At 33.9% G+C, this 26,192-nt stretch overlaps 1 protein-coding gene across 1 annotated transcript; it reads right to left on the bottom strand.

The window, feature by feature from the left end:
* Positions 1-2,417: 2,417 nt before the first annotated feature.
* Positions 2,418-5,770, bottom strand: LOC115712375 (probable F-actin-capping protein subunit beta). The gene is made up of 8 exons (XM_030640645.2): positions 5,531-5,770; positions 4,851-4,921; positions 4,326-4,439; positions 4,095-4,177; positions 3,855-3,928; positions 3,632-3,751; positions 2,815-2,910; positions 2,418-2,666 (listed from the first exon to the last, which is right to left on the bottom strand). The coding sequence occupies exons 1-8, from the start codon at positions 5,657-5,659 to the stop codon at positions 2,586-2,588; spliced, it is 768 nt and encodes a 255-aa protein (XP_030496505.1). The 5' UTR covers positions 5,660-5,770; the 3' UTR covers positions 2,418-2,585.
* Between the last annotated feature and the right edge of the window lie 20,422 nt (positions 5,771-26,192).

Below are 26,192 nucleotides of genomic sequence, written 5' to 3'. Positions count from 1 at the left end.
TTCACAAATTTAAGACACTAACGAAATCATAACTTGATGAAAAGGACAGTTGTACTAACTAAAATTTGGTACTTATAACATACTCACAGCATAAGAAAGGCCTTGCTTGTTGAGGATAGTAAGGGTGCCAGAAGGCGGGAATGCAAGCCTCCCCAACCAACCCAAAACAAGCGTACCTAGTATTTGTTTAGCAGGATCTTTTTCCACTCCCCCAAAACAAAAATTATGCATAAATGAGTTGGTAATCAATAACATATAAATAAAATCCAATCAATTATTGAATGAGATAATCTGAAGAACACAAAAAGCCAATACCTGAATCTGCAGAAATCTGGTTCGGAAACTCAGTTTGGCCAAATTGAATTGCATCTCATTTTAAACAAGAAACTCAGATTTGAAAATCGGAGAAGAATGTTCAATTGCATGGGAGAGAAGAATCGATTACCTCGTGTTTTATAAAAAGAAAATATCAATTCAAATATTAATGAGATTTATTTTATTATTATTTTATTATATATAAATAATATTTTATTATTTTATAAAATAAAAATAAAAAGTCACCCATGAATTTTTCATAAACTAAAAATTCAGTTATATAGGCCCACTTTATATAGAATAGATATATAAACTTTATATATATATAAAAAATAAACAACAGCAACAACAACAACAACAACAACAATAATAATAATAATAATAATAATAATAATAATAAAAAATTATTTAATTATTTCTTAGTCAATAAGAAATTTCTAACCTTAAGGTATTTGGTCAATCCTGAGTACCCCAAAATACCCCGGTAATTCTATAATCAACTTATCTCAATAATTCCATCAACATAACTAACTAATACCGTTGTGACATTTTTGGCCCCCGATCGAGTCTCTAAGATCGCCAAACCTGAAAATATTTGTATTTCACAAATAGCTCATATTACATTCACACATGCTATATAAATCTCTGTAATTTATAAATTATGCTTTATTTGTTCATTTACTCAAAATCCACTAATTAACTCGTAATTAGTTTAAGTAAGATTATAATCTTACTATAATATTCATATAATTACATATTTAATAAAATATGTCTAAATAAATATTATTATATTTTCTGGGATATTACAATGGTGGTCTGATGGTAGCCCGATGATATGTTCTGATGGTAGTCTAATGGTGGCCCGATGCCTTCCTGACGAGCTTAATGAATGGAGCTTAACATTTATAAATGTAGAATATGGTAAGATAGAGATCTGATGGTGGTTCGATGGTGGCCTGATGCTACTTTTTTTTATGTATAAAAACATAAAAAAAGGGGTAGCATCGGGCCATTATCGAACTCCCATCGGACCACCATCAGTATAGAATCTATAGATAGGAATATGGAGTATGGATGGAGAATTTAGAAGAGAAGAGAAGAGAGAAGAATATAATAGGTATGAATATAAAGTATGTCTATTTTTTTTTTAATTTTAGTAAGCTTGTGTTCAAAAATTTAATATACACCAAATTTATGCATATAAATTCAAATGTCCCATCCAAATTCTCATTTAACAAAAACAAATGCTAAATTAGTCTAATTATATTAATATTCTATTTTGTGAGGTTCCTATAAGAGTTAATACTATTTTGGATCTTATGTTTTATAAAAATTACTGAATGAATCCTATTTTTTATTAAATGGAAAAATAAACTCTGTATTTTCCAAAATGAATTAAATAGAACATGAACTTAATTTTCAACAATTTTTTTCTTAATATAATCAACTTGAAGATAATTCATAAAATAAATAGATGCATAAAAACATAACAAAATTTGTCATAACACCACTAAATCAGATTATTATTAATTTTATTTTAACAAAAATTCAATTCATAGTACTATTTTAAGAAATACAATTTCAATTTGTCATTTAATAAAACAAAGGGTTTAATATAGAATTCAAAATGGTGTTAACCCTTCCTATAATGCAAAAGTTACTTAAAACTTAAATGATGAAATTAGTACATAAGAAAGCTATAGTGATAATTTATACTGAGATAATTCGTCAAGGCTATTTGGTTTGTTATATCATAATATCAGCATGAGAATAGGTAAAACAAATTATCTAGTTGGAAATCATAGCTGCTTTACATTTATTCATATTATTTATCTAACCTTTAAAATTTGTAAATCCATGTTTAATCCTTAGGACTCTAATGTAGGGTTAAGACTTTGTCTTGTTTAAGAACAAATCTCATTATATACTCAACATGATTTTATACTTAATTAAGCTTACTAACAACAACACAATTGTATTAAGTTTTCACACAATTATATTCTCTTTTCAATTTTAAACTTTCCTACCAAACAACCAAGTGGGTCAATCTATTTCTTAAGAAAATATTCAATCAATCAAATGAACATATTAGAAGAAGAAGATGAATCAGAAGATAAGTTCTGAAATAGTAATTAATCATGTCTACAACACAATATCATGTAAAGCCATATGAAAACACAAAACATATTGTTAAATGAACACAAAGAACCAAAGATATAGGCACGAATTTCCTGTTTCATTTGGCATTGTTGGCTGATGATGATACCAGGTCAAGCCTCGGGCAGTCTCATCACCACTTCGGATGGTGGTCGCAAGGTACAAACCATTTCTTTTGTCTTTCCAAAGTAAACCTGTAAAATAGCAAAGAAAAGCACCAACAATATTTGACTTCATTAAAATAGGATTACTGGGCGTATTTTGCCCAACGGTTTTGCCCAACGGTTTTAGATAACGGCTCTAAAGAAAATCAGAAAGAAAGGAAGTTTCGTGTTGTTGTACCTGATCAAGAGAATTCCTAAGCTTACTCTCCATTTCTTCTATCATTCTTCCCATGTTACAAAGATGGCCTTCTTCAATTGAAAGGTCCATGTTCATCTACAAAAAAGGAGAAGTGAAAATTGAAAACAATTCATTTCTTAATTTCACAAAATCATTATGTAACAAACCAAGAAAATGTAGTTCTTTGACAAGTTGACAAAGAATGAAGAAATCAAATTATGAAAATATATGATTATTACTCTGTTGTTGTTGTCATTGGATTTTTAATGATGCCTTAACTTTAATGAGGGGACATTACAATTTTTTGGACAAGGGATCTTTATTACTTCTCTATCTGCATCTCATCCATTAATTTCTTCATTTTTTTGTAGCTTTTAATTTTCATATCTTGAATATTAACTCCAAAAAAAAGGGTCAGAAATCCTAACTCTCTACACCAGTCACAGTTATTTTCTCACTTGTTTCCAAACAACTTTGCTTTTACATAACTTGTACTTTTGTTTGGTATTTCATTTATGGCCCTTCATTTATTTATCCTTCTGTTTCTTAAGAAATAAAACTAACGGTAGTCAATTATTGTAACATTACATAATCAAAGCATAACACCGTTTCAATATTAATTCCCCTTATATCAAACTCCTATACCGCTTGAGCTAAAGTCTAAAGAAACCCGGGATGAGATGGATCATGTAAACTCTTGTAGTATATGTGTTGGTGCAAAGAGCACAAATTCAGAAACAAACATTCTTTTTGTACAGCTACAACTTTTAAAAGAATGCTTCAATAAAGATGGAAAGATGAATTCAAACACAAGTACCTCTCGTCTAATCGATCCGGACAAACTGAATGTTCCTGATGCATCATTATTTGTAGTTAAGGACAGCATGACAGTACTGGTCAGACGGTAATGAGCTGTTCCTTCCTCCTCTGGGCCCACCTAAAAAGGATATTCAGTGAAGGGTGTTAAAATGAGAAAGGCAGTAAAGAAGAGATTGTTGTTTTTTCATAAATGTTGTTAAAGTCATCTTAATGAAGTTCACCTCAATAACATGGATGGCATCCCATGCCCCTTCCTGTAAATAACCCCTCCTACCATCTCCTGTCTTCGAGCCATCTTTTCATCATAAATTATAAGAAATTAGAGAGAGAGAGAGAGAGAGAGAGAGAGAGAGAGAGAGAGAGAGAGAGAGAGAGAGAGAGAGAGAGAGAGAGAGAGAGAGAGAGAGAGAGAGAGAGAGACCATAAATCAGTGGCTGCCCGGGCTACAGTAATGAGCTTACCTTTCTTTATTAAAAAGCAGGCAACAAAACCTTCATTATCATCTTCCCACATGTAAACTGATGAAATCCCACCTTCATAATACCTACCAATACATTGTTAACCAAACTGCTAAGTAAATACGTATAATAATTCTAGTTTTCTTTCTTTGAAGATTAGAATGGTAAAAAGTTACAGAAATATTCATCATAAAAGAAATCAATGCTAATAATGAGGTAAGTAAAGGACCTCACTGGTCACGATAAATGGTAAAGATGTCGTTTGCTTCGATTTCAAGTTTTCTCAACTCTGCTGAAGGTAAGGCCCCATCCTCTAAAGATGGATGGTATTTGTTTGACCATGGTGATCTATACAAACAAAGAAACGTATTAAAATAACAGAATAAATATCTAATGAAAGCTAATTCCGAATGAAAAGAGTTATAACTGAGAGCAATGGCTACACCTAGTGAAAATTTCCACTCCAAAATTTGAACCTACTTATTCTGTCAATTCATATTTACTCAAATCAACAACAGAAGAAAAGGCAAAGCATAAACAGACCCCAAAAGGCAACTAGAAGAACAGACATATTATGTAATTGTCTCTCTAATTTATGAAAAAGACAACAGTGTAAAAAGTATCCAGGTAAACCAATATATAGGCCAATTTACTCAAAAAAATCCACGAACTTTGAGAAAGTTAACCACTTTTCAGGTTGGTGAACTTCATACTTTAAACTTATCAAAGTAGAAAGAGAGAGAGAAATGATTACTTTACCTATAAGAGTCTGCATCTCGATTATATTCACACAAAATGAATTCCTTTCCAGAATCCACATCACACAAGACCTGTTTATCAGTCAAAGTTTTCAAAGTTCAGGAAAAATTTATAAAAGCAAACTATTGCATTTATCAAAATCCACTCAATCAATTCCTCCAAATAATATAAAACAGAGAAAATTCAAGTATTCCATTAATTAAAAAAATGGGACAATAGAATGCCAATGATTCACACTACAATACCATTCACATAAAATTAAATAAATAAAAAATCCCCAAAAAATGAACAAATAACAAGTTTTGTAAGATCACCAACTCACAAATATAATTACATTATATATGTATGTATAGATTTAAAAGCAGTAAATGTATGTAATCATTTCTTATATCCACATACATAATTAAGCTGCCATGATAGTAAATATTAGGCTCCAACTCATAGAATCTTAACAAAAATTTAACAAATCGAAATTAAAAGTAACTTAGTTATAGGAATTTCCACTGTTTGTGTCTCTGTAATTGATTTTTTAAATTAAAATTATCTATTCATTAATGGAGTCATAATAAGATCAACGCTAGGTAGTTATGATGTATTATCTTCAGAAACGAAACAGAAAATTTAGGTGGAAAGAAACCCTAAGGAATTGAAAAGAAAAGAGAAAAATTGAGAAAGGGGACCTGGAGAGGCTGATCGACTTGAGAGAGGAGATCGGAGGAGTGTTGAGGTAAAAGAGAGAGAAGAGCAGAGAGAGCGGTCTCAGTGTGCTTTGGAGGAATTCTCCTCATCAGTCCCATTGCTGCCTCCATATTTTCTTTCTCACTTTCTTTCGAACCAAACAGAAAAAACTTGAATGGAGAAAAGCCGTTGTTATGAATATGATATGATGAGATATGTGAGAGGAAGGAATAAACATTTTCTTTTTTCTTTTTTTTTTTTTTTTTTTTTTTAAAAAAAAAATTATAGTTATAATATAAAAAATTATTATTATTTTTTGGGACACAATTTTCCTACTGAGAAGTAGGCATGCACACGAGTTAGAGAATTTGTGAAGAATACTTTCTATCTCAATATTATTTGTGGGAAAATCTTCCAATATAATAATAAAGTTTGGGTAAACACTATTTTGGATTATGTATTTTGCAAAAGTTACGGATTTTCTGTTTTGTTAAATGACAAAATATACTCTGTATTTTCTAAAATTGTACAAATAGGACCTAAACTGATTTTTTGTCATAATAAAACTTAATAATAATATAATCTAGAGATGTTATGATAAAACTGATTATATTTTCTGTATTTATTCATGTAAGAAATTGTCTTAAAATTGCATATGTTAAAAAATAAAACTGTTGAAAATTGAGTTTAGGGTCTTATTTTTACTATTTTGGAAAATACAGGGTCTATTTTGTCATTTAACAAAACAGATGGTCCAATTGATAACTTTTGCAAAATATATGGTCCAAAATGGTATTTACCAAAAAATTTAAGTGTATAAAATTATTAAATTACATAAAAATTAAAATATTACACACTATTTATTATTCAATATATTAATTATTATACAAAAATACAACTTAAAAAATTATAAAAATGACAATAATTATACTAAAAAAATACAAACACATATTATAAAATATAAAATATTAATAAATTAAACGGGTGCCTGTTGGGGCGGGGAGTGGTATCTCCATCCCCGCCCCATTTAATATTTGGGGACATAAATGTTCTCCGTCCCCACCCCGTTCCTCATTTAGACGGAAAATCTCTGCCTCATTAAGAGCAGGTCCCTGCGGGGTGATCTCTATAGGGAAAATGTGCATCCCTAGCAAGAAGTAACCGCCCAATATTTTGTAGAGAAGAAGAGTCTTCCAAATATTGAGAATTTTAATTTTTATCTTTTTTTTTTTGTAATTATAAAAATATAATTTTTTCTGAAATAATTATTTTGTAGGAAAAATTAAAAGAAAATAAAAAAAAAATATGAACAAAACAATATGAGATAACTATCAATTAGTTATTGGCATTTCAATAATCAGTCGATTGTCTTTTATTCTGCTCCTGCTTTGTCTACTCTTGTTATTTCTGATTTTACTCACATTCTCTTTCGGGTATAGGTTCATGGTCTGCCTTTTCTTAGCAAAACCAAGGTTATGACTAACATCATTGGGTGAGAATTCTTGGAGGTTGATGATGACTCTCTTGAGGAAGGGTGGGGACCCTTCATGTGTGTCTGTATCTCTATTAATGTTTCTCAACCCCTCATCTGTGGCAGTCTTTTGAAGATTACTGGCCTTGTTGATGATTTATGGGTGGTTTTGAAATATGAGAAACTTCCTGATATATGCCATAAGTGTGTTCGCCTTGGACATACTTACTTAAGTTGTATTAAATTTTTGGAAGCTGAATATGTAGGAGGGGATACTTCTTCGTCCTATGGCCCTTGGATGAAGAGGACCCTTTGCCTAGAAGGGGTAATGGTCAACCTGCATTTAATAGCAGTGGTCGAAATGTTGCTTGGCCTCTTATGACTCGCTTGGTCCGTAATTCGTGCACTCAAGCCCTCCCTCTTACCCTAACCCTCCCACCTCGTCCACACAATATTCGCCCAACTGAACATGTTGGAGTCGAGCGGGCGGGTGTGGTGTCACCTTATTTTTTGGGAAAAATTTATTTATTAAATTATTATTTATTTAATTAATTAAAACGATTTTTTTTAAACGTGTTTGATTAATCAGTAAACAAAGGTTTCCTGATTTTGTGCATCGTTCCCACGATCTGTTCCAACGTTCCCTTCCAGTAACATATTTCTTCCCGTTACTACTTTCAGTGCATTGCCTATATAATGCGACTGAGTAGTGCAAGAAAAATATCTTTTTTCACTCTGAAAAATTATACGATATATTTACATACTACTATAATACATATTTATATTTTCGAGCAGTAGTCGTCGGTTTTGGGTGTTTAATTTCGACGACACTCTATCGTGCAATAGAGTTTCGATACAGTGTTCGACTGGGCTGTTTTATACTGGGGACGACCGGAAAATTTCGACTGCTTGCACACTCCTGGGTAGTGCCGGAACGTCTTAAAGAGAGCGACCTAGTCTGTGACTCAACCCTCCTCTTTTTATTTTGGTAGCAGTTTATTCAACAATTTTAAGACGATCTATCTGCTATGACTACTACTGTAACACCCTATTTATTTAGGCGTGCTACAATGTTTTCTTAATTACTATGCAACCTTTGCTAATCAAAGGGTTTAATAAAAATCGTGATTTGAATAATTTTTTTTTTATAATAATATAAATTGTACAACATGTTACAAAAATCTGGGATCCCGTTTTACATTTTATAGATAAATACATAATAGCTTATGAGCCCATGTTGTCCCGAAGATCAGAACACTCCAGGTCTAACCGCTGAGATATGTACAATCTTCACTAAGCTCTAGACTCACTAATAATCAGTTCAAGACAAGCCTTTACCTGCACATCAAAATGCAGCAAATGTGAGTCAACAGACTCAGTAAGAAAAGCACAAAACATATAACATAATATCGGCTAGTATTTAGGTGCCCATACACCTATCCACAAGGCTTACCAAATGATTAAGAACGTTCTTAATGGTTAGTACTATTGACCATGATATCACCCACTACCAGCACTATGATCGCACTGCGGGACCGGCACTATGTTCGTACCGCTATGATAGCATCAATAGCACCCAAGAGTATAATTGGCCATGATATCACTCTTAACCAGTACTGTGCCCGTACTGCCGAACCGACACAATGGTAGTGCCGCTATGATAGCGCCAATTAATACTCTTTGGGGTGAATGTCACTCTTAACCAGTACGATGCATGTACTGGCGAACTGACACAGTGGTTGTGCCGCTATGATATCACCCAAAACATATACAATCACAAACACAACATGCATATATAATATGTTCTATGCTAATCTTACCTCAATTCTGGGTTCATGAATGCCAGTTAATCTGAGTGGAAATACCATCTACTGATCGAAGGTCCTATGTCACATTTCCATAAAAAAAACAGGTAAGTGTTTGCTCCAAAACACTTCCTAATTTCCCGAAAAGAATCTATGGTTTTCTACCAAACTACGTGGTGAAAACACCCTTAAAAAAACTAATACTTTGGCCCTAAATTATAAACCATACTGTAGAGCTCGTCACAAGCTTCGAAACGGTATATAGAACGTCTAAAACGGACATCCGAGCGAGAAGTTATGGCCAAAATAGGAAAATTGGCCTTTTCCGATACTATCCAACCGGAATTCCAGTTGGAACAGCCCTGAACCAATCGGAATTCCGGTTGTCTGGGCAGAAATGCTCGAAAATTTTCAATCTTCCAACCCCCACAACTTGCTCCAATCAAACTCAAATGCTACAAAACTTTCCAGAACATCTAAATAGACTATAATGAGCATATTTCATCAAGCAACAACAAGCATAACCCAAGAAATCACAAATTGCCAGTGTTGAGCAAAGTTGTTGGAAATTATTTTACCAGGATCTTAGATCTACTCACAAGTATGTTGATTAACACCCTAAATATGAACTTTCTAAAACGATGAAATAAACACATATAAAGTTTAGTAAACCTTACATTGGGTGCAGCGGAATTAAATGACTCCTTCCGTTCAGATCTCTAACCCTTGTATCCTTTCTGTCGCAGAGTATTATCAAGATCTGAACCTGGATCTCTTTCTCTGATTCTTTAATGTTGAAACTCCTTCTTGCTGAAAGTCTTTCTTCACGATCTTCCTCACTATGATTGAGGTATCACTTGCTGTGTGTGGGCACTACTCTAATCACTAAGTATTTCGAAATATTAAGGAAGAAGAGAGAGAGAGAGTGGTCGGCCAAGGTAGAGAGAGAGAGAGAGAGGCTCAGGTTTTTCTGAATGAAAAGTGTAATTTTCCTAAAGCCTTCACTATCTATTTATAGCATTCCACTGGGGTTAGGTTTGAATTATTTGGCATTAAAATAATGAAAATATCAGAGGATAAATCCTATAAAAGTGGCCGACCATGACAGTGTGGATTTGGGCCTCACTTTTTACAATTTTGCAGTTTTATCACTTTTGCATCTGATTTTCTCAAAAACGCCAATTTTCTAATTCAACCATTTAAATGCCAATTCTAACTATTTAATAACTATAAATAATTATTAAATAATATTGTCATTTATCATATTTATTAATTGAACCATACAAAGTATCATAATTAACAAATATGCCCCTAAAAACTCTTTCTTTACAATTTCGCCCTTACTTAGTGAAAAATTCTCACAAATAGACATAGTCTAATTTGAGAATTATAATTGATTAGTCAAAACCAATTACATGAGTCTTACAAGCAATATTATCTCAACTAGTGGGGGGACCATGGGTCTATATAACCGAGCTTCCAATAAGTAGATCAAGAATTTATTACTTAAATTCACTAACTTATTAATTCTTCGTTGAATCCACGCATAGAACTTAGAATTGCACTCTCAGTATATAGAATGCTCTATATGTTCCACCATATAGACACATCATTAGTTATCCATTGTTATAATCCTAATTTGATCAATGATCCTCTATATGAATGATCTACACTGTAAAGGGATTAGATTACCGTTACACCCTACTATGTATTTTATCCTTAAAACACTTGACCCCGTATACATGATATTTCAGCTTATGTGAAATGAGTACTCCACCATTTATTTTCGTTTGGTCAAGCTCGAAGGAGATCATCCTTTGCTTACTATTCGCCAGATGGAAGCTATAGATTCCATGTTTATGTTAGCGCTCCCACTCAATTGCACTACCGTGTTCCCAAAATGTACGTATCACCCTGACCTAAAAGTAGGCTTAACTAACAAATCAAAGAACACGAATAGCCTCCTGAGATTGAGCCTAATCATAACAGGATTAAGATCATTTGATCTAGGATCAACTAGGCGATATTGACTTGAATAGATTTTACGGTAAGTTTAATAAATCTAAGTCAAAGTTCAATATCGGTCCCTTCTGATGCATACTCCATGCATCCAACCTGAGCTTTACTTTAACCAATGTTCTGGAAAGAACATAGCATTTCTCCAAATGCAAGTAAACTCTTGTTGTAGATTATCACATCAGTAAAACCCTGTGTCTGATAAATCTAGGAAACTTTATTCACATAGTCATGTTTACTTTCCAAAGTGTTGACAACACAATAAACAGGATCAAGTATGTGAAAAGGGTTTCAGATGAATTTATAAATCAAATAGACAAGAAATTGATAAAGTGAACCAAAACATACACAAATGAATGAAAAATACTTCTGTTTCTTTATTGATGTTGAATAAAATAGATTACATTGAAATGAAGTTTTATTTAGGGCATAAAACCCAACAAAAGTTTGAGTTCATAAACTCAAACTTTCTCAACACTCAACTCATCCACCTAAAACTAATCCCACAAGTCATAAACAGCCATAAAATATCCTAGAAATTAATCCCCAATCATTTGAAACTCAGACAACATCTACATCTCAAATTCACATATTCAACCTAAGTTTTTTTTTTATTAAAACTAAAGGAGAAGAAGAACCATGCTTACCTTGTTCTTGCTATCCAATCCCTTTCAAATCCTAGCTGTGAAACCCTTGAGAAGGTAGACAAATTAGGTCTAGTTCATTGGGTTCCAATGGAAGCCGAGAGAGAGAGAAGGTTTAAGAGAGATGAGTTTGAATTTTTGTATTTTTATTTGTCTCTCTATTCCTACCATCAATTAAGTAACTTCCTCATTCTTCTAACCCTTTCTAACACAAATCTCTAACATTCTAATTAATTAACTAAAGGAAAGATAATAACAAACTTAATCAAAGGTGGAAATTTACCCTATTTCCCTTACTTACACTCTAAGTAAGCTCTAAAACTCTAAGGGTAAAATAGTCCAATTGCATTACCCTGATAAACCCCGATATTCCAAAACACTCAATAATAATGCCTCGTCAAATAATTGATGCAGTATTGTATCCATGTGACTAAAATAACCGTCCATCGTATTTCCACTGTTACCGGAAATAAAACCATGAAAATAATAAAATTCATGTATATCCTCTATGATACACCTAGAATTCAATAAAATCTCTAAAATTGATAAATTATAAATCAAATGCCTATTTCTTGAGAATAGGTCCCATATGACATGATACACGCACATAATCAAATAATGCAAATAATTAATATTAATCGATTATTAATTTTATATTTTAAGTATGCGGTCATTACAATTATCCCCTCGTTAAAAGGATTTCGTCCTCAAAATCAAATCTGAACATCTTTAACTACTGAGTTCTCTAATTTGACTTCACTTTCCAGGTTTCTTCCCCACTTGGCTTATATTATGAAATCTAGCGTCCTACTCTAAAAAAAACTCATTCATCATCTGATGTATCTAATTGTAGGTCTGTAGTACTACATCCCCTACATAAGTCATTCTATACGTACCCAACATTAATACATGACTAACACCATGTATTTCTGATAATGTTGGGAATATAGTTAGACAGTATGCTACTTGTCTATTTAATCTCAAGTCTTACCTTGTCTCTTCTTCTGAAATATGTCATACCTCAAGTTGGCGAGACTCGTGAGGTAACACCTCCAACCTACACTTTGGATCCATACAACTTTTCTACCTACTAGAAAAGTATCCTTTCAACTTTATTCTCATTATAATATCATTAGATGTTGAAGTGATTCTGGAAAACAACACTATATCATATTATTCACAAGGAGTCACCCCTATAATAATTTACTAATCATAGTTATAGTAGAAATCCAATTCCATAATCCCTTGGAATTTGTAACACCAGTTCATAAGAATCTTCTAAAATCTGCGCCACCTCTCTGGACTGGCCATCTATTGAAGACATAGAGTTGTACCAAACTCTGTCTCATACTTGTGGTTCTTTAGAGATTCTCTTTTAACTTAGAAGTGAACTCGTAATCTGTTCATAACAATGAACCTCATCATTTCAAGTTGATCGACTATCTTTTGATTTTAAACTCATATGCACTGCTTCGTCCTGAACTTAACTTCCACTAAATAGGAAGGACGTTAACTTTCTGAGATGATTCACCATAACATGAGTGAATCCTTGAACTCTGTGGTCTTCCAATAAAATACCATGTATGCTTCTAATAGATTTTCTTGAGGTATTCAATCACTACATTTGTTTACAACAACTTTACACATAACTCAGTCCTCTCAACCATTAACTTTGAAGAAAACATTATAGCACCCTATACCTGTATGTAAATTATTTCCCATTTCAAGGCGTCAACTATAATACTGACTTCCCTAAAATGACAATACATCATATAATCATAATCCTTGATTATCTCTAACTACCATCTTAGTCTCATAATTAAATACTTCTTGATGAAGATTTACTTGAGACTCTTGTAGTTAGTATAAACTTGCTCTTTCCCTCTATCGTAATGAAACTACGAAACCTTACTGCAACCACCACTATGGTGAGCTCCAATTGCAGGTTGGATTATACTATCTATACCCCTTTACTGTTGAAATTTATAACAAAAGATTTTATCAACATATACGGATTCACACTCAAGATTCTGAACAAAGATGTCAAAATAACCATGAACCTTGCTTGTTCCAATGGTAAATCAATAAGGGAGTCATGACTAATCACTACTTAGATGTGGGAAAGATAGTCTTATCCCTATCAATCCACACAAACTCTTAACCATCCTTGGTTCTTTCTGTTACCAATGTAGAGATATTAATATAACCTTACTAATAACCATTAGTAAAGCCCAACTAATTTGAGGAGGTTTCTTAATTGAATATTTATTCTAATTGCGCCATTCTTTCCCAGATCTACTATAATCATGTCTCTACTACTAATATGACTTAGGGAAGTCTTCTAATAATAACTAAAATCCTCACTTTCTTGAATTGATGTAAAACATATGGTCCTTAACATCCTATAAAACTACTCACAAACACTTCTCATGACCAACTACTGATTGTGAGTATTCAAGAGTATCCTCGATAAATACCATAATATAATTACTGAAGGAGACCATTTACCACTCTCCTTATGATACTCATAGAAGCTGTCAAAATACCAGTAGTCTAAAGGTCAAAAACTAAACATTCATACTGGCTAAACCTAAAATGGAATGCCATCATCAGAAGATCTTCCTTAAAAGTCTTTAACTGATGTCACTCCAAGCGAATTGCAACTTTGGAAAGAGGTTAAGTTTCCTTAAAGTTATTCAACTAAGTCATCAATACTTAACTATAGGTGCCTATTTTACTTGCTAACTAGACTAATTTCTTAAAATAAGTATGTAATTCTTACTCCCCAGTATCAATCCAATAACAAAATCGATCTCTCACTGGGTAAAGTATCCAAATAACTCATCAGGGAGACATATCCTTGAACTTTTTGACCATACTAACATTCTCAAGTCTAAACATTTTATGTTTGCCAATATAAATTATTACCGCTGGATATCCTATGTACCCATCTCGTAATTGGGTTCCTAACCTTAACCCGGTTATAATTTGGGTTCGGGAACCCCAAATTAATCCCACAAATAATCCACGGTTCCTCGCTTGTCGGCTAAAAGATTACTATCTTTCTTATACAATCAAATTAGCCATAAACATGGGAAAAGTCCATCCCAAGTATAATGTTAAAGTCTGTTAAGGATCCTTACTAAGATCAACATTTAACTTTCTATCCTCCACTCTAAACCAGCATCATACCATTATAACATCAATTCATTCGATATCCTCAATACTATAATTGCACTGAGTCTCAACACTATGATTGTACTGCCAAAATATCGATTCGCTCTTTCCAGAATTGTCAGACACATATCATTGATTTTTTTTTGGTGTAAACTTATGTACACAAACTATCGTGCTAACTGATATATCATAACATGGCACAACATGAACATAAACATATCCATTCTAACCAATGTATCTCTAATTTACCTCTTGGAGATATCTAACTTCCCCGTAGGTAATTAGATTTCAAGCCTTGATTTGTGTTTAACATAAGGCCTGCTCAGTTGATCTGTCATCTTTGATGCTACATATAAGTGTGTAGCTCCAGAGTTCATAAACACATAGTGATGAGGGTTATTACCAAAAGCTAATATGTTACAATTGATGGATCATCCATTGTGTCAGTCTCAGTGATGATAAACATCCCAAAATTGAAAGTATTACCACCTTCATTCTTCAAGTGAGGATAATTCTTATTATAGTACTCCATCAACTGATCCCAAAGGAAACTACACCGTAAGACTTACCCAGTTGATGTCTTCTACGATTAACATTCTAAATAGGTGTATCAATATTCTTGGCTACCCTTACGATCAATCTAATTCTTGAACCTCATTTTTTTTTTGAATCTAACCTCCAAATATCAACGAACTCATCAGACCATGTCCAATCTTGGCATCAAATCCTGCGAAATATATTCCTCACTTAATAAAAGTGACTTAGACCACTCCTAATACTGTTCTGGTGAACCTATCCTACTTTGTCACCATATACGGAGGGGCACAACCTTCCCATCAAACCAGGGTATCCTCATAGAATTGAAATGTTTAATGGTTATTCAAGCTTCTCTCTTTTCTAATTATAAATTTCTTTGGTGTCTAACCATTACACTGAATTTATAACACCTGAATTTCCCTTGAAACAAAAGATCCTTCATGTCAGATCTTTTATATCTGATTCTGATCTGATCACACTTCGTGTGATCTAAACCTTATCGGTCAGAGTGTCTAAACTGATATATCTCTTCATTTAATCCCTGGGAACCTAGTTCGCATAACAACAAACCCCTACTCCCATATCAAATCTAAAGTGGATCTAAATTCCAACCAAAATGCTTTTACTAAGACCCATACTATGGCCATAGCCAGAAGGGATATTTAACCATTCCAACCATAACTTCTTTACCATGTCTTCTTGCAGATCGCCAAACCTAACGATCAAAATTAGGTAAACTGGGCGATGGTGTTAAATATAATCTTACACCGCATACATGGAAATTTAGACATGTTCTTATATTTGCTATAATATAGATAACATGTTTCCTATTATGCTTTCCTAATCATGCATAACTGAAATAAACTACAGAATATGTAAAGGCTTACTGAATTGTGAGTCGAGCTTATCTCCAATGATGATTGTACATATCTTGACGGTCTTCGGAGAACAACCTGGTGGCTCTGATACCAAAATTGTAACACCCTATTTATTTAGGCGTGCTACAGTGTTTTCTTAATTACTGTGCAACCTTTGCTAATCAAAGGGTTTAATAAAAATCGTGATTTGAATAATTTTTTTTTATAATAATATAAATTGTACAACATGTTACAAAAATCTGGGATCCCGTTTTACATTTTATAGATAAATACATAATAGCTTATGAGCCCATGTTGTCCCGAAGATCAGAACACTCCAGGTCTAACCGCTGAGATATGTACAATCTTCACTAAGCTCTAGACTCACTAATAATCAGTTCAAGACAAGCCTTTACCTGCACATCAAAATGCAGCAAATGTGAGTCAACAGACTCAGTAAGAAAAGCACAAAACATATAACATAATATCGACTAGTATTTAGGTGCCCATACACCTATCCACAAGGCTTACCAAATGATTAAGAACGTTCTTAATGGTTGGTGCTATTGACCATGATATCACCCACTACCAGCACTATGATCGCACTGCTGGACCGACACTATGTTCGTACCGCTATGATAGCATCAATAGCACCCAAGAGTATAATTGGCCATGATATCACTCTTAACTAGTATTGTGCCCGTACTGCCAAACCGACACAATGGTTGTGCCGCTATGATAGCGCCAATTAATACTCTTTGGTGTGAATGTCACTCTTAACCAATACGGTGCATGTACTGGCGAACTGACACAGTGGTTGTGCCGCTATGATATCACCCAAAACATATACAATCACAAACACAACATGCATATATAATATGTTCTATGCTAATCTTACCTCAATTCTGGGTTCATGAATGCCAGTTAATCTGAGTGGAAATACCATCTACTGATCGAAGGCCCTATGTCACATTTCCATAAAAAAAAAACAGGTAAGTGTTTGCTCCAGAACACTTCCTAATTCCCCAAAAAGAATCTATGGTTTTCTACCAAATTACGTGGTGAAAACACCCTTAAAAAACTAATACTTTGGCCCTAAATTATAAACCATACTGTAGAGCTCGTCACAAGCTTCAAAACGGTATATAGAACGTCTAAAATGGACACCCGAGCGAGAAGTTATGGCCAAAATAGGAAAATTGGCCTTTTCCGATACTATCCCACCGGAATTCCAGTTGGAACAGCCCTGAACCAATCGAAATTCCAATTGTCTGGGCAGAAATGCTCGAAAATTTTCAATCTTCCAACCCCCACAACTTGCTCCAATCAAACTCAAATGCTACAAAACTTTCCAGAACATCTAAATAGACTACAATGAGCATATTTCATCAAGCAACAACAATCATAACCCAAGAAATCACAAATTGCCATTGTTGAGCAAAGTTTGAGTTCATAAACTCAAACTTTCTCAACACTCAACTCATCCACCTAAAACTAATCCCACAAGTCATAAACAGCCATAAAATATCCTAGAAATTTTAATCCCCAATCATTTGAAACTCAGACAACACCTACATCTCAAATTCACATATTCAACCAAAGATTTTTTTTTTATTAAAACTAAAGGAGAAGAAGAACCATGCTTACCTTGTTCTTGCTATCCAATCCCTTTCAAATCCTAGTTGTGAAACCCTTGAGAAGGTAGACAAATTAGGTCTAGTTCATTGGGTTCCAATGGAAGCCGAGAGAGAGAGAAGGTTTAAGAGAGATGAGTTTGAATTTTTGTATTTTTGTTTGTCTCTCTATTCCTATCATCAATTAAGTAACTTTCTCATTCTTCTAACCCTTTCTAACACAAATCTCTAACATTCTAATTAATTAACTAAAGGAAAGATAATAACAAACTTAATCAAAGGTGGAAATTTACCCTATTGCCCTCACTTACACTCTAAGTAAGCTCTAAAACTCTAAGGGTAAAATAGTCCAATTGCATTACCCTAATAAACCCTGATATTCCAAAACACTCAATAATAATGCCTCATCAAATAATTGATACAGTATTGTATCCATGTGACTAAAATGACCGTCCGTCGTATTTCCACTATTACCGAAAATAAAACCATGAAAATAATAAAATTCATGTATATCCTCTACGATACACCTAGAATTCAATAAAATCTCTGAAATTGATAAATTATAAATCAAATGCCTATTTCTTGAGAATAGGTCCCATATGACATGATACACGCACATAATCAAATAATGCAAATAATTAATATTAATCGATTACTAATTATATATTTTAAGTATGCGGTCATTACAACTACCGATGAATGTTCTGGTTCTACTGCTGACATTAACAAGCCTTTTCGATTTGAGGGTTTGCATTTTAAACGTTGGAGACAAAAGATGCTGTTTTTTCTGACCATGAAAAAAGTTGCGTTTGTGCTTACTATTTTGAAACCAGTTGTGTCTGAGACTCCACCTCGTGCCGAGAAGAAGGATGAATTCGAGAAGTACGAATCGCAGGTTAAGGAAAGGGACTCCTGGTTAGAGAATGATTTTCTGTGTAAGAATTTTATTTTGAATGGTTTGTCTGATGATTTGTATGATTATTATAATTCTGAAAAATTTGCCAAGGAGATATGGGAAGCATTACAGAAAAAATATGACACCGAGGAGGCAGAACAAAGAAATATGCTGTGAGCCGCTACCTGAAGTTTCAAATGACCGATGATAAATCCGTCGAAGCCCAGTCTCACGAGCTTCAGAAAATAGCTCACAAAATTCTGTCTGAAGGTATGACTATTGATGAACAATTTCAAGTTGCTCTTATGATTGATAAATTACCCCCTTCATGGAAAGATTTTAAAAATACTCTCAGGCACAAAACAAAAGAGTTTTCGTTGGAAAGTCTGATCACTCATCTTCGAATTGAGGAGGAAGCTCGAAAACAAGACCAAAAGGAAGAAGTGCTTGTTGTTGGAAACAACAATAGCACTAATAAAAGATCCACTGCAGTTTTGAAACCCAATGGGAAAAACTTTAAGAATTAGAATCGCAAAGCGAATCCAAACCGCAACAATCAACCTCGGACCAATAACAACAATCAGAATTGGAACCATCAAAGGAACCATAATAACAGGCATCATGTACCCCCTAATAGAAATGACTTTGGTTTGTTCATGTGTTACAACCGTAACAAGCCAGGTCATATGGCACGAAAGTGTAAGAACAGGCCTAATTCTGCTCCGCAGGCTAACCTGACAGAAAATTTCAGAGATCAACCTCATTGGTGGATCTGAAGGGTGGTGGGTAGATACTGGCACTTCTCGCCATGTCTGCTATGATAGAAATATGTTTAAAACATATGTTGCTGCTACTGAGGATCAGAAAGTGTTGTTGGGTGACTCCCACACCACTATAGTTGTTGGTATTGGAAATGTAGAATTGAACTTCACCTCTGGAAGAACTGTGATTCTAAAAGATGTGATGCACACTCTAGAGATGAGGAAGAATTTGGTCTCGGGCTACCTTCTCAATAAGGCAGGGTTCACTCAGACTATAGGAGCTGATTTGTTTACTTTAACTAACAATGGGATATTTGTAGGGAAGGGGTATGCAACTGAGGGAATGTTTAAATTGAATGTTCAAGTTAATAAAGTTAATGCTTCTGCTTATATGTTGTGTTCTTTTAATACTTGGTATGCTAGACTTTGTCACGTAAATAAACGCATAATCAAGAACATGACTAGTTTAGGCCTAATTCTTAAATTATCTTTAAATGACTTTGAAAAATGCGAATTTTGTAGCCAAGCCAAGATTATTAAAACATCACATAAATCTGTGTTAGAAAAAGAAACCGAGCCTCTAGATTTAATCCATTCTGATATTTGTGAACTTGATGGAACTTTGACTAGAAATGGTAAACGCTACTTTATCACTTTTATTGATGATTGTTCTGACTTCACCTATGTGTATTTAATGAAAAATAAAAGTGAAGCTCTTGATATGTTTAAGATATTTGTGGCTGAAATTGAAAATCAACTTAGTAGAAAAATCAAGAAGTTTCGTAGTGATAGAGGCACTGAATATGATTCTACTGCTTTTGTTGAATTTTATAACTCACATGGAATCATACACGATAAGACTGCACCTTGTTCACCTGAAATGAATGGCAAAGCTGAAAGAAAAAATAGAACTCTTACTGAATCTATTGTTGCTATTTTATTGAATTCGGGTGCTGCTTCTCATTGGTGGGGAGAAATTTTATTAACTGTATGTTATGTGCTTAATAGAGTTCCTAAATCTAAAAGGAAAATTTCTCCATATGAAAGTTTGAAAAATAAACAACCCAATATCTCATATTTTAAAAGTTGGGATTGTTTGGCATATGTTAGAATTCCTGATCCTAAGAGAATTAAATTGGCTAGTAGAGCATATGAATGTGTTTTTATTGGATATGCTGTTAATAGTAAAGCATATAAATTTTATGATTTAAATGCGCATACTATTTTGGAATCTAATGATGCTGATTTTTTCGAACATAGATTTTCATTTAAATTGAGAAATAGTGAGGGTGCATCATCTAGTAACATGACTGCTATTAGGGATAATGAGCATGAAAAGGGTATAGAAACAGACCCTAGAAGAAGTAAAAGAGCTAGAATGACCAAAGATTTTGGTTCTGATTTTTGTGCATTTACTCTAGAGGAGGATCCTTCTAACCTCCAAGAAGCATTGACTTCACTAGATGCTGATTTATGGAATGAAGCGATTAATGATGAAATGGACTCTCTTGAGTCAAATGGAACTTGGCATTTAGTTGTGTTACCACCAGGTTGTAAGTGGATTCTTAAAAAGAAATTAAGACCCGATGGTACTGTTGAAAAGTACAAGGCACGTCTTGTTGCCAAAGGGTTTAGACAAAGAGAAAATGTAGATTTCTTTGATACATTTTCACCTGTTACTAGAATTACATCTATTCGTGTGCTTTTTGCTCTTGCTGCTATTCATAATCTTGTTGTGCACCAAATGGATGTTAAAACTGCTTTCTTGAATGGTGAATTAGAAGAAGAGATTTACATGGACCAACCTGAAGGTTTTGTTGTTCCTGGTCAAGAACATAAAGTGTGTAAATTAGATAAATCTTTGTATGGTTTGAAACAGGCACCTAAGCAATGGCATGAAATATCTGATAATCTTGTCATCTCACATGGGTTTAAAGTAAATGAAAGTGACAAATGCATTTACTATAAATTTGAAAATAATGTGTGTACTATTATTTGTTTATATGTGGATGACTTGCTAATTTTTGGATCAAATATTCATGTCGTGAACAATGTGAAATCTTTGTTATGTGAAAATTTTGACATGAAAGATCTAGGGGAAGCGAATGTAATCCTTGGTATACAAATCACTAGGTCTGAAAAGGGAATTTCTTTAGATCAATCTCACTACATTGAGAGGATCTTAAAGAAATATAATTACTTTAACTGTAAATCTGCTTGTACACCATATGATCCCAGTGTAAAATTATTTAAGAACACTGGTGATGGTGTAAGACAATCTGAATATGCGAGCATCATTGGCAGTCTTCGGTATGCCACTGATTGTACTAGACCCGACATTGCCTATGTCGTGGGATTATTATGCAGGTTTACTAGTAGACCTAGTGTAGAGCATTGGAATGCTATAGAGAGGGTCATGAGATACCTCAAAATAACATCGACTCTTGGATTACATTCTCAAAAGTTTCCAGCTGTACTTGAGGGGTACAGTGATGCTGATTGGAACACTTTATCAGATGACTCCAAGGCAACCAGTGGCTATATTTTTAGCATAGCTGGTGGAGCTGTTTCATGGAAATCTAACAAACAGACTATTCTGGCTCAATCTACAATGGAGTCTGAAATGATAGCACTAGCTACTGCTAGTGAAGAAGCAGGTTGGCTGAGAAGCCTGATAGCTGAGATTCCTTTATGGAAAAAACCTATTCCAGCTGTGTTGATCCATTGCGATAGTACCACGGCTATTGCAAAAGTACAGAACTGTTATTACAACGGTAAGAGACGACAAATACGTCGTAAGCACAACACTGTTAGAGAGTTTCTCTCAACAGGAGCTGTTAGAGTGGATCATGTACGCACTGATGATAACTTGGCTGATCCTTTGATGAAAGGTTTAGCTAGAGAGAAAGTCCTTAAAACATCGAAAGGAATGGGACTGTTGCCCTTAGATTGATGAATTACTCATAATGGCAACCCGACCTATAGACTGGAGATCCCAAGAAATAGGTTCAATGGGTAATAACAAGTTATGAAGTGATAAAAGTGAGATCATGCTATAATTATACGAAAAGAGAAGCATGAATTCCTGAAGCGATTTAAGGCAGAGTTAATAGAAACTCTTAATGAGATCTATACTCCAAGTGGAGTGGAGTACCAAGCTACAGAGTACTCTTGATAGACTCACCTATGTGAATGTGGGAGTGGGGCCGCTTCCTATGAAATTTTGGGCAAAATTTCTAGAGCGTTCACTATACTGGGATAGACGTGCATGGCCAATAACGCACGGGCTTTTGATTACACCCTTGAAAAGGTTGTTGCGTGGTACAATGTTAAAGATAGAGTTCAAGACTATGGGTCACTCTAGTAAAATCTAAATCGTATTCACTACGCAGAGGTTCAAATCGAAAGATACCTTTGTTTATGCTCAATCTTATTGCTTAGAATACTGCTCGAGAAAAATATTTTTTTAAAATTTCAAGTGGGGGATTGTTGGAACCTTGTGAAATATTACAAAAATAAAGTGTGTGAGTAAGAGTCCCACATGGGATAGAAACACTTCATTTGAAGTGTATAACTAGTGCAAGTTTGAGATATGGGTTTGGGCCCCAAGGGGTACCCAGTTTTGTGCGCATGGGTGAGGACTCACACACCGGACCACCACACACGCGCGCGCGCACCGCCGCCCGTCCGACCGTGCCGAGCCGAGCGGGCGGGTATGGTGTCACCTTATTTTTTGGGAAAAATTTATTTATTAAATTATTATTTATTTAATTAATTAAAACAGTTTTTTTTAAACGTGTTTGATTAATCAGTAAACAAAGGTTTCCTAATTTTGTGCATCGTTCCCACGATCTGTTCCAACGTTCCCTTCCAGTAACATATTTCTTCCCGTTACTACTTTCAGTGCATTGCCTATATAATGCGATTGAACAGTGGAAGAAAAATATCTTTTTTCACACTGAAAAATTATACGATATATTTACATACTACTATAATACATATTTATATTTTTGAGCAGTAGTCAGTTTTGGGTGTTTAATTTCGACGGTACTCTATCGTGCAATAGAGTTCCGATACAGTGTTCGACTGGGCTGTTTTATCCTGGGAACGACCGGCAAATTTCGACTGCTTGCACACTCCTGGGCAGTGCTGCGAACGTCTTAAAGAGAGCGACGTAGTTCGCAACTCAACTCAGAATTTTTCATTCGGTAATATCGTTCTTCTTTTTATTTTTGTAGCAGTTTATTCAATAGAACAAGCCACCATCTCCCCTACTGCTCTTGCTACTAGTCTCCTTGCTGCAAGCAACTTCCCTCTTGCACCTTGGGAAAAGTTCACTAACACCCCAACACCACCTCCTTCTCTCCAAAATATTATTAATCGTCTATCCACACCCACAATTGAAACACCTATAACAACACATATAACCCCTAACACATTACCTATAACCACTACTTCATCACCTATAAATACTACTTCGCCACCTGCTACTTCACCATTTATAGCCACCCCTAACACTACCACTAACCAGACTTTCAAAAGGCAACTGTTCAAGTTGGCAGCTCTTTTTGTAACATGCTTAAACGTTGTTGTCTTCAGTCATCTACTGGGCAGCCCAATTATGATTCTACTACCATTACTGCAACTGATTTTGAAGCAGACCTTGTTGATGATGAGCAATCTATACATACAGCTGAAGATGATGATGCTGACTTGGCAGTTGTTGCTTAGCAACCCCACTAATCACCATGAATGTTTTAGGTTGGAATGCTCGTAGTTTGAGGAATGATCAAGCATTCCGTCAACTGCGCTTGCTTAATTCTCAGCAAGCTCATCATCTTTCTTTCCTCATGGAGACTAAATTAAAATCTGGGTCTGTTAATAGAATTCGTGAAGCTTTAAATTTTTCTAATGAGATTGAGGTTCCTAGACAAGGTCTTGGGGGTGGTCTTATGTTAATATGGAAAGGGAATCTTAATATAACCTTGTTTTTTTTTTTTCAATGAATCATATTTCTTGTTATGTTCAGTATGATAGTGGTTTTAAATGGCATTTTTTTTAAGTTTTTATGGTGCCCCTGCTTCTCACTTTTGAAAACAAACTTGAAAAGTCTTAAGAAGGCTAGTTGATGTTGCTCCCCAGGATCCTTGGTTAACACTTGGGGATTTCAATAAGATCTTCTCTCATGCCCTTAAAATTGGAGGTGAGATAATGAACTTATAGAGAATTTTTACTCTGCCATCAACTATGGACATCTGGTTCGGCTTGACCATGATGATGATATTTTTACTTGGACTAATAAGTCCCCTGATGATGCTCATATGAAAGAATGTTTGGACTATTGTTTTGCTAATTCTCACTGGCAGCAAGTTTTCCCCTATACTACTTTACATCACCTTGACTATTCATCTGATCATAGGGCTCTCAAAGTTGTTGTTTCTCACCAGCCGAATTATGTTCACTCCACACCAAAACAAAAATCTCGTTTTAAATATGAGATCTTGTGGTTAAATGATCCTGAATGTCAAGATATTGTTGTTTGTCATTGGACTTCATCTACTCACCAAAATTTGGGACAAGTTGTGACCAATATTCAACAATGTTCTACTCACCTCCAAGCGTGGCATGTTAAGAAATATGGTAATATGAGGAAGAATATCTCTAAAGCTCAAGATTGGGTTGCTAGTCTCCATAACTCTAATGATTCTAGAGTTGATTTCTTTTCTGAGTTGCGTAAATCTGAACGTATTCTTGATGATCTTAGTAGCATTTTTGATAAAATTATAAGAAACTTAAGTCTAATTTTTCATACTAATAAATAACTTTTGAGGCAATTAATTTTTTGTTTATGTTTTTTTTTCCAAAATTAACAAAAGATGTTGCACTAAATAATAGTGATGGACCACCTTATAAATTAAATAATAATAGTATAATCGTTAATATTATTTAGTGATTTTTGCGCTATTTTTATTTTTATATTCTTTTTTGTTAACTTAAAAAATGTTAAAGTGAGATGGCCATAGCCATAACCATACTGTTTCACACTTTTTTTTTTTTTTGTTTTTTTTTTTTTTTGTAATAAGGAAGTCTCAAGTTTGAAATCTCACTTCCTTGATATAAAAGATAAAAACGGTTAAAATGAAGGAAAAAAATAATAATAATCTTCTCCTATTATGGAATGATTATGGGAAAATTTCAAACTATTATTTATTTATTTTATTTTATTTATCAAAATCAAAATTTGATAAATTCGTTCAAGAGTTGGATACCATTATTATGCCCTTGATGAGCACAAGTATGATGATACCTAATAATAGTCATATGTTAGGTGATATAGTCATACTGAGAAGAGATATAAAGAAAGAAAATAATTGCAAACTTAGACGAATGAAAATAATTATTAAGGTAGTTGAGAGTGAATTTTAGATAGTCAATTTGAAATTTCAACCCTATTATGAATTATTAGTCAAATAATATTAATAGGGAACACTTTTTTTTTTACAACACTTGAGTTCTACCAAATAGAATAATTAGTTAGGGATATTTGCAGCAAATTTTTTTTTAATATTTCCAATTATCATACATATAACCTTAATAAAAAAATCACAGTAAAAATATCTTATTTTACAATTTTATTACTGTCGTACCGATTTTTGGTTATTAAGTGCCAATTAAGCCTATTAAGTATTAACTCAGAAACATGTGACGACATATTTCTTTAGCTTATTTAATACATGGTCCAATAATATATCGCCACATGTTTTTGAATTAACACTTTATGGCCAAAAAAAAGTACGACTGCAACAAAATTGTAAGATAAGATACTTTTACTGCCACTTTTTTTAATTAGGGTTATATGTGTAACAA

This window comes from Cannabis sativa, chromosome X, assembly GCF_029168945.1.
Source record: "Cannabis sativa cultivar Pink pepper isolate KNU-18-1 chromosome X, ASM2916894v1, whole genome shotgun sequence".
NCBI classification, from domain to species: Eukaryota; Viridiplantae; Streptophyta; class Magnoliopsida; order Rosales; family Cannabaceae; genus Cannabis; species Cannabis sativa.
This window is presented reverse-complemented; position numbering and strand designations above follow the sequence as displayed.